The 10,190-nt window shown below is 36.4% G+C and overlaps 1 protein-coding gene, 1 long non-coding RNA gene and 1 pseudogene across 8 annotated transcripts in view; 2 read left to right on the forward strand and 1 right to left on the reverse strand.

Annotated features, from left to right (window-relative positions):
- The window catches only part of Shi (dynamin-1 shibire), a 37,761-nt gene extending 33,921 nt beyond the window's left edge, over window positions 1-3,840 (forward strand). For 5 of the 7 annotated variants that reach the window (XM_071708414.1, XM_071708418.1, XM_071708415.1 and 2 more), the window contains 8 exons: window positions 916-1,146; window positions 1,340-1,504; window positions 1,592-1,774; window positions 1,905-2,400; window positions 2,477-2,610; window positions 2,924-3,126; window positions 3,340-3,476; window positions 3,549-3,840. In XM_071708414.1, the coding sequence (XP_071564515.1) occupies window positions 916-1,146; window positions 1,340-1,504; window positions 1,592-1,774; window positions 1,905-2,400; window positions 2,477-2,610; window positions 2,924-3,126; window positions 3,340-3,476; window positions 3,549-3,779 (1,780 nt within the window). In that variant the 3' untranslated portion in view covers window positions 3,780-3,840. Of the gene's footprint in view, window positions 1-915; window positions 1,147-1,339; window positions 1,505-1,591; window positions 1,775-1,904; window positions 2,401-2,476; window positions 2,698-2,923; window positions 3,127-3,339; window positions 3,477-3,548 lie in introns of those variants that run through there. The other 2 variants (XR_011718413.1, XR_011718412.1) reach the window with 2 other exon arrangements.
- On the reverse strand, window positions 6-920 carry LOC139773734 (uncharacterized). Its single transcript, XR_011718414.1, has 3 exons — window positions 669-920; window positions 500-578; window positions 6-204 (listed from the first exon to the last, which is right to left on the reverse strand). It is a non-coding gene; the product is annotated as an uncharacterized lncRNA (long non-coding RNA).
- Window positions 3,841-3,987: 147 nt separating the features above from the next.
- Window positions 3,988-10,123, forward strand: LOC139773729 (protein unc-45 homolog B-like; annotated as a pseudogene).
- The last annotated feature ends 67 nt before the right edge of the window (window positions 10,124-10,190 follow it).

Genomic DNA, 10,190 nt, shown 5'->3' on the forward strand with positions numbered 1-10,190 from the left:
ATAGTAAAAAAGAAAAATGTATGTAATCTTAATGCGATATCGTGATTGCAATGATTACCGTCCGACTTCCCTCATTCTAAGAATATCCTTTCTATATTTTTGCTTCTGTTTTTGAATCGCCGGTTGTTTCCCTTCAAAGTGGACCTTCTTTTTGCGTTGATCTCCCACTATTCAAATCTGCCATGTATAGAGTACTGTCCTATCCTACACAAAAGTAGTTAAATCAAAACTTATTATAATATACTCAAATTAACGCGCGCGTTCATTATTTACGTATATACGCAACAATCTATACATATATAATCATCTTATAAGAATTTAAACTTTTTTTTTGTTGAACTACATAAAATTAATGCCTTTATTCTAGCAAGTTTTCTTTGTTTAACGCAATATATAATCATTTTCAAAATTTCCACGTTAAAACTACAGTTTTTAAATAAAAAATATTTTTTTCTGTGTATTAATAAGCAAAGATCCATCTTAAACTTGTCAGACTCACAATCAGTTCTCATCAGTAACTCATAGGCCATCACAGAATCCATTTTTATATTTAAATAAGTCGTCTTAATATTATAAACCTGCAATCACAAAGTCATATTTAGCATCTTAAGACACTATTTTAATTAGAACGGTCTTGAAATAAAAGCAGACTACATAAGAATACGGACCAGAGTGAACAAATCTTCGACGACTTCGACTTAGCGCATTACTGTATTACTATATCTTGCTTGCCTGAATAAAAGCTTGATCAAAAGAACAATTTCTTTCTCAATACGCTTCACAAAATACCTTGCGCCTCGTACATTCCTTTGAGGATCACGAATTTTTCGTTAACCTCAACTCTGAACTTCGCTTTATACCACCGTCTGTAATATCCATTCCAAACGATTATCACTTGTGAAATTAATGATCCAGGCGTACGTGTGCGTGGCATGTTGGCCGCCCACACACACACACACACATCCCACATGCACTTACACACACGCGTGCAAGTTGCGGTGCCGCCGTTGTATTCGTACGGCTTTGCATCTCGAGGTGCTCCCTGCCGCTACGCCATCCTCTCAGATTCGCCTCTCCGATGGCATCCCCAGAGTCGAAATCGCCCGAACAGTCCGAGAAAAACCGGAAATACGACCGCCAGTTGAGGTAAGCTGATCACCAGGTGTATATTTTGAGGTTACGACTGCCAGCTCCAACTTCCAACTTCCAATCTCTCTGTTCTTTGATTGGATAGCGAACTCTGCATCGCTGTCCTTAACTTCAGTCTACTTCCTCCTTAAAAGTTTGTTTTTCTTCTCTCATGTGATGTTTTCAATTGTGATCTTCGTCTACCTGACAGATTATGGGGCGACCACGGTCAAGCAAATCTGGAGGCTGCTCATGTCTGTCTCATAAACGCTACCGGACTTGGCACAGAAGTACTGAAATCACTGGTGCTTCCAGGTATAGGAGCGTTCACCATAGTCGACGGCAAGAAGATCACCGACGAGGATATCGAAGCTAAGTATGTGTACATTATCTTGTTACAACGCCAGGTACTTAAGGCATGGCTCGACGCAACGCATTAAATCATTAAATGGATTTGACTTAGCTTTTTTCTAGAGGCGGACAGCGTTGGAAAGTCCAGAGCGCAAGTGGCCACTCAAATGCTTTTAGAGCTGAATCCAGACGTGACTGGGGATTACATCGACGAGGAGCCTGAACAAATTTTATCCAACAGCCCAGACTTTTTCAATAGCTTCACCGTGGTTGTAGCGACTGCGCTGACTGAAAAGTAAGAATACAATACAGATATAATCTATGAAGAATATTTAATAGAACTATACATTACGTATCTTTTTCAAGTATCGCTTCTGACATTGGGATAAACATAATAATAAATGCATTCTTGGGAATATTTTCAGAACGTTGATTCTCCTGTCGAAAAGACTTTGGGAACTGAATATTCCTCTATTAGTATGTAGGAGCTTAGGCTTTATCGCATATATGCGGATTCAAGTAAAAGAGCACACGGTTGTAGAAACCCATCCGGATAACGAAACGCCAGATTTACGCCTAGACAGACCATTTGATAGCCTGAAGAAGCATATAGATTCCATAAATCTAGATGAAATGAGCTTCAAAGATCATTGCCACGTACCGTACCTAATTATTTTGTACAAATACCTAGAGAAATGGATTTCGGTGCACGGCGCTTTGCCGAAAACTTACAAAGAGAAGCAGCAGCTCAGGGACATGATAAAAACTGGCATGAGACGCGATGAACACGATTCGTCTAATAGCGAGGAAAATTTCGAGGAAGCTATGAAGGCTGTAAATAAATGTATAAGAGTGAGCGATATTCCCGATAGCGTTATAAATATTTTAAACGACGATCGTTGCGTCAATCTGAGAGCGAAGGTATCGATGAAATATTCTATATGATTTATACATCGTTTGGAAACATTTTGAGTTCAAACTGATCGATATATTTTAGAGCAGCTCTTTCTGGATTATTGCGAAAGCAGTCCGTGATTTCATCGATAACGAAGGGCGAGGACTGCTACCACTTAAGGGTAATCTACCCGACATGACCGCGGACACTGAGAAATACATTGCACTCCAACAAATGTATATTGAAAATGACAGTTATATAGGACGGTGATGCACGAAAAAGTAACAGTCTTCTGTGTCAATGCAAATAAGAGTGTTTTATTAGTAAGTTTATTAATAGTAAAAGTATAACAAATGTTATATTACATTTAAATAGTTATTGTATTTTTATTTACCATTTTAATTAATATAATCATAGTAATAATATTAGAAAGAATGTAATTTAAACTTTTTTTTTAACATTGATGTACACTAAGATTGCAGTACTTTTTCGTGCGTTACTTTTCAATCTGTTATAAACTAACGCGCGTTAATATCGAATCTATTTTAGTTACCATAAACAAGCATCGGCAGATGCGGAAGCAGTATGGAGGCGCACTTTACAATTACTACGTCAACTAGGAAGATCGTCAGACTCGATTTCAGAAAAGGAGGTCAAGCTGTTTTGCAGGCATGCCGCTAATATTTATGTAGAAAAAGGCAGCTGCATCGCGGACGAATATGATCCCAAAGTTTTTGATACTAATATTATAGGTAATTATCTTCTTTTGAAAAATATAAAATCATATTTTATAATTTATCATTCATAATCATGAAACAAGTTATCTCTATAGTAATAAAAAGAAAATATTGATTATACTGTAATACAAGAAGGAAGAATTATAACTCTTTTATATAATGTTTTCTTGTAATTAATAGCTATTAGTAAAGTATCTACTGCTCTTAACGACTCCACATTTTTTGCAGTTCAAAATTTAGAGAATCCAGAGAGTATGATGATTTACTATGTTATGCTCCGGGGAGTAGATAAATTCCAGGCAGAGTATAATTCGTATCCCGGCGAATTTGATGATCAAGTGGAACCCGATATCGTGAAGCTTAAGGTATTATCTTCTCTTTACACGTATGACGAAATTATCACGTTACAATTGTTCTGCAATCGAGTCGTGTTACAGACGTGCCTCACGAAACTGTTGAGCGAATGGGGATGCGGTCCGTTAGCCAAGGATGATTACGTGCACGAGCTTTGTCGATTCGGCGGCGCGGAATTGCACTCCATCTCGGCATTTCTGGGCGGGCTTGCGGCGCAGGAAACCATCAAACTCATCACGAACCAGTATAAACCCGTTCACAATACCTTCATCTACGACGCCGCCACATCGTACTCTGGAACGTTCTCCTTTTGAAGTCGCGAACTGTTATGTGAAAAGAAAGATCTATGCTAATTAAAGTGATAATACAATCTTATAGCTTATATTAATTCTTCGTGGGTTCTTTAATTGTTTCGAATTAAGACGGATGGCCTTTGTGAATGTTAACGCTATTTTCTCCGTCTGTTATCCCATTTATTATCTTTCATGCGATTCTAAAACAGATTTAAAACACGCCAAAATTTTTTCGTTCCAAATAGGAACGAAGGAAATATATAACGAAAGAGAAACGATTCTAAAAATTATTGTACTTTTCAAGAACATAAAGCATTTTTTTACATTCACATAAGTCTAGCTTTTTTTCAATTTATCTCTGTGTGTCTCTCAAACAGAAAGCTAATCGTTTTATTTACGCAATGTATTAAAGTCAGAACAATTAATTTAATTAAATCCAAGGACCTTGCATTTTTTAAATAATTTAACGAACATCTAATCGATCGCAATGTGTAAAATTCGTAGATAAACGCAATTTAGTTAAAATTCTAATAAACTAATAAAAAATTATTAGTCCAGAAAATCCAGAAATTTTAGAAATAATGTTGCTAGACGAATCGGGGTTTTTGAGCGCTTGCATTAAGTCGAGTGAAATATTTTCGATCAAATAGAAAAAAGAGAACTTTATTTGACCTTCGTTTAACTATTTCTAAAAATTATTTATATTATCCATCTTATTTCTGAAAAATAACATACAAGAAATGGGTGTTATATTTGTGCTATGTATGATAAGAAGCGTGGAAGAGATGTTGCTGCAAAACTCATCGAAACAGGCATAATGGAACTAAGTAAAGTGCTTTAAATAATAAATGTTGCATTTAAATTTCTGCAACTTCGTCATTTGAAACATAGTTATGCAATCATATAATTATATTCGTGTTTATATATCTTTAAATATATATTTACTGTGCGGGACATACATATATAGGTAAATATAGTTTATTTGTTATATAAATTTGCCAAAGTATATTAATATAAGTACTGTATGAAATAATACGTACACGGAGATATACATCACTAGGCCGAGCCCGCGCTTTTGGAAGTCACGTGACATGCAGTATCGTTCCTCATTTGCTACCTCAGTCACGTAAACGTAAACACTATGACTGTAAACATGACTTGTATGTAAGCCGCGACAGATTTGCCCGCAATTTGAATTCTTACCGGTTTATTTAGTTACACTCGTTGAAAAGTCGAGGAAAGTAGAGAAAGTTAGGGTGTTCGAGCAGCACGGAAGAACGTTACGAGAAAAGAGGAAGCTATACGACAGGTAAAGAATTTATATTCTGTTCTGTTTCGCAAACGGTCTGATGAACGAAGATTCAACAATATAACAAAGGCTGTTAAAAATGATGTGAGATACGTTAGTAATAATCGGGAAAAGAAACCACACGAGAGCACACGAGGTCATTAATAATCCAAGAAATGAACAAAGAACTCGAGATGCATTAAAAACTGAAAAACGAATACTCGGTTGACGGTACTATATTTTTACGTAAGAAAAAATGTCGATGGAATGAGATTCATGCTCACGCATAAATTTATCGCGCGTTTCAGGTAATTTGCTCGCCTTTCTCAGACTCTCTTTCGTCGAGGAAGTTGAATTCCCGACATAAAAAAGGGAGGAAATGTAAATTGTCCCTGACTCTTGCAGCATAGCGTACATAATTGCATCTCTTTCTCTTGCGTTAAGACGAAATCAAATATTTGCATACAGCGTCATACGTTGTCTGGATAGTTTCACATTGTCTAATATGCACAAACAGCTTCTGGAGATTCTGAGAACGAACACTGAATAATTACTTAAATGATTGACTTCTTCTGTGTTGTTTGCCAATGTTCAACGAAAGTCAACTTTCTGATCTAGAAATTATTGCAACAATTGATTACAATTTACATGCAGATTACACACTTGAAATTGCATTGTTATTATTAAACCGTGCGTTTATTCTTTATCCATTATACATATATTAGGCCTGTTTGTTTCAGCTGAACTTCTTGTACAGTTCATCTTTTCTCTTTTTCTTTCCAATGTGAAAAGAAAAAGAGGAAAGATGAACTGTGCGAGTAGTTCAGCTAAAATAAACAGGCTCATACATGTCTATTGTCTCATACATGCATATAATTATTTAGTAATAATTATGCCTTTTGTATTTAAGATAATACATGTATCAAGAGATATAGTATTAAGTGTCAGACTCTTTCTATGTTAAAACATATAATGTAACATCATATAATTTGTGTTGTAGAGTTATTCCACCATGACAGAGTCAGATATGAGTGCACAGGAGTGGAACCACAAGGGTTGCGAAGAGTCTAGGAAAGGCAATTTGTCAGAAGCATTAAGTTACTACTCAAACGCACTGAAACTAACGGAGGACAAAGCTGAAGAAGCATGTCTCTACAGAAATAGAGCTGGTATTTATTTACAGCTGAGCGATTACGAGAAAGTTATTAATGACTGCAATAGTGCGTTAAAGATATGTTGTAGCAAAGCATTGTTACAAAGATGTAAAGCACTAGAAGCGTTAGAAAGATTCGAGGAGGCATATCAGGATGCAGAGATTATTATTGCATTAAATCCTAATAACGAAGATTTTCAACGCGTAGTGGACCACTTACGTGAAATTGTACAAGAACGTCGTAAGGAAAAGTCACATATTAGTGCCCAGGTAAATATACGTAACTATTACAAAAGTTCGTCAACTCGCAAAACATGATAATTTAATCTAGATAAGAGAATAAAAATGAAATACATTTTTCATACTGGATGTAAGTATTAGTAACAGTTTTTGTTTCAATATCATACATAATTTGACAAATGGATTTGAGTTTTTGTCTTTTATTACATAATTATTAATTCATGTTAATTAATAGTCTGCACACTATACGGATAAAAATTACATGATACAAATATAATGTCACAGTTATTTAAATTTTTATTGCAGATTATTATATTTAAGTATACGCTTAATTTTGCTTTGTATTAGGTATCAGAAGTGCTGGATCTAGCATTTGACGTGAACGCAAGTGGGAAAAAACGTCAAATTGCTATGACTGATTTGCTTGATCTCGCATGTGACGAAACTGGTGCCGAGGAGATCTTCAAAAAGGAAGGTGTATCAAAAATCGCACAACTTGTGAAAGTGGAAAAGAACGAGGCAGTGATCTGGAGTGCATTCGTATTGTAGGCGTGTTATGCGAAAACAATATTACTCGAACCGAGTCCGTTATGAAATACGTCGGTTTGCCTTGGTTCTTGGAAATAATGAACAGCACATCTATAAAGAGAGTTAACGCGTCTCAAGATAGTTTACAGGTAAATATCGAATAAAATGAGTGTATTTACGTATATTGTAGTAATTAAAAATATATTGCATATTTCGGTTTCAGAATATATTGAACACTTACAGCGGCATGAATAATGAACCCGATTCAAAACCCGATGAGGCTTTGTGCACGGCGCATAAGAAGGAAATAGACACGATACTGTTGTGCTTGTCGTCTATTATAACGAGTAGAACGTTAACAGGCCTTGCTAGAGACGCAATAATAAAACTTATTATGGGTAACATTCATTGCGTAACTACGTTAGATTGGGCCAACCGATTTATAGAACTTCGCGGTGTGCAAAGATTGATGGAGGTACCCAGTGAAATGGAGGAATACTATCTTGAATCTTCGCTAGACATCACGTCTTCCACGCAAACTATAATCAGCGCGTGCTTAGCAAAAATACATGAAAACGTGTACTATGATGATGAGAAAATATTTATCAACGCCGTTGATGAATTTATTGAAGATAAATTGCAATCGCCTGACATAGAATCTAAAGTATGAATTTTGCAACTTTCGATCTTTTCTTATGAGTATCTTTTTAACTGAAGCCGGTTTGAGCAATTTAAACTCTCTATTTTTAAAACAAAAATGTCAAAGAAAATTTCCTTTTCGGTTGTCGATATTGCATATAGTCTGTAAGTTTTAAATTAAAATATGGTTATAACAAAATAATCGAATTGAAGAATATGACTCTGACATCTGTAGTATTTTCTGAAGTGTAATTTACCAGAAATTTCTCCTATTTCCTATCAAAATTAAATAACACTGTAGCTTCCTTGATTTTAAATCAATATTTTTTCATGAAACGTAAAAATTAATGACTTGTTAATCTATTGTTTTACAGGTACGTGTAGTAGTTGCGATAACAACCTTATTATTGGGCCCGTCAGATGTTGGAAACGCAGTAGTGGCTAAAGAAGGGATTTTAGAGATGATCCTCGTTATGGCGGGAACGGATGATATATTGCAGCAGACAGTGGCTCTCGAATGTATCGTTGCCGCTGTGACCAAAAAAGACAAAGTCCGCGCGATCATAAATCAGGGTGTAGATATATTGAAAAAGCTGTGTCAATCCAAGGATGATTCAGTTCGGGTTCGAGCGTTAGTGGGTTTTTGCAAGATGGGTAGTTCCGGAGACCCAGACGTGACTATCAGACCGTTCGCGGATGGAGCGGCCAAGAAATTGGCCGAGTCTTGCAGACGATTGTTGATTGATCCAAAGAAAGAAAAGAATATGAGAGAGTGGGCCGTAAAAGGTCTTTCGTATCTCACTTTCAATCCCAAAGTCAAAGAGGAGTTGATCGAGGATCAAGAAGCCATTCACACGATGATCGAGATCGCCAAGACTGGTGATCAATCGGTTCTCTTCGTGCTTACGACGTTGGTGAACTTGTGCAACGCTTATGACGAGCAAGAACCCGAGATGATAGAATTTACAAAGTTTGTCAAATATCATTTTCCCGAGGATTTTTCTGAACTAGACGACGACGACTTCGAAGAAAGATTGGGCGCATTAGTGGAGGCCGATATGATCGGCGTTCTGGTGAACCTCGCCAAAACGGACAGTCAGAACTGCAAGGAATTGATAGCGCGCGTTTTCAACGCGATATGTGTTCTAGAGGAAGCGAGAGAAATGTTTGTTGATGAAGGCGGCACGGAGGCATTGTTGTCGTTAGCGCTGGATGGCACAGTCGACGGAAAGAAGCAAGCTTCGCTAGCTTTGGTCCGTTTGACACTCACGAAACGTCCTGAGGTTATATTTCCCGGTCAACTAATCACGGAGGTTGTTCAACCCATCGTAAATATTCTGAACCCAGAGTGTTCCGTTAATGAGAATTGCCAGACTCTAACAGCTTTGTGCACTCTAGCTGAAGTCAACGACAGCATGCGAGAACATATATTCAAAGAAGGAGTATTTCAGAAGATCGAGACCTTTCTGAATGACGAGGATAATAGTTTGAAATTGACGTCTGCAAATCTTATAAACCTGTTGTTTTTAAGCCGTGAAGTCGCTATCCAGTATTTCGAGCAGGATAATTCTCGAGTTGATTATCTTATGGTATTGTACAAGAACGAGAATCAAGATATTAAGTTTGCAGCAGCTGCAGCTCTAGTGAAGCTGACGGTGGCTAACAAAGAGGCTTGCAAGAAAGTTTTTGACTCGAATTTCTGGCTGGAATTCCTACGCTCTTTACTCACCAATCCAAGCAATAACATACAAGAAATGGGTGTTATATTTGTGCTAAGTATGATAAGAAGCGTGGAAGATGTTGCTGCAAAACTCATCGAAACAGACATAATAGAACTACTGAGAGCATTGAGAAACAAGAACAGTACCGTGCAGAACAAGAATATCAAGGAGTTGACATCCATTGCTTTAGAAGCTGTTGCGGAACGATCTAGTAGAGAAGAACTCATTATCATGATGAGATGGGAACGTGATGCAGCATGTCGATTAGGACAATTAGACCTTTTAAATCGTTTGGAAAAAAAGTTATGGGTATATGAACATACTAAAAATGTACCCTTAAACGTATACTCAGAATTCGGAAAGATCCTAACAGGACGATGATATTTTTGTTGAAAAAAGACAAAATATTTGAGATCTAAATGTCGTTTATATTTCTTACATTTTAAATAAAGTGCTTTAAATAATAAAAAAATGTTGCATTTAAATTTTTGCAATTTTGTCGTAGTCGTTCAATCATATAATTATATTCGTGTCTATATATCTTGAAATATACGTTTACTGTGCTGGACATATATACATATAGTTTATTTGTATTACATAAATTGTCTAAAGTATAATATACTGTATGAAATAATACGTACACGATGATATACATATATATCACTGGGCCGAGGCCGCTCGCGATTTTGAAAGTCGCATGTCATGTAGCATCGTACCTCATTTGCTACGCCGGTCGAGAGATCTAAATATCGTTTATATTCTTTATATTTCAAATGAAGTGCTTTAAATAATAAAATGAATGTTGCATTTAAATTTCTTTTGCAATTTTTTGTCGTTTGAAACGATAGTCGTGCGATTATATA

Source organism: Temnothorax nylanderi, unplaced genomic scaffold (assembly GCF_030848795.1).
Source record: "Temnothorax nylanderi isolate EJ_2023f unplaced genomic scaffold, tnyl_v1.0 TNYL_tig0067_pilon, whole genome shotgun sequence".
NCBI classification, from domain to species: domain Eukaryota; kingdom Metazoa; phylum Arthropoda; class Insecta; order Hymenoptera; family Formicidae; genus Temnothorax; species Temnothorax nylanderi.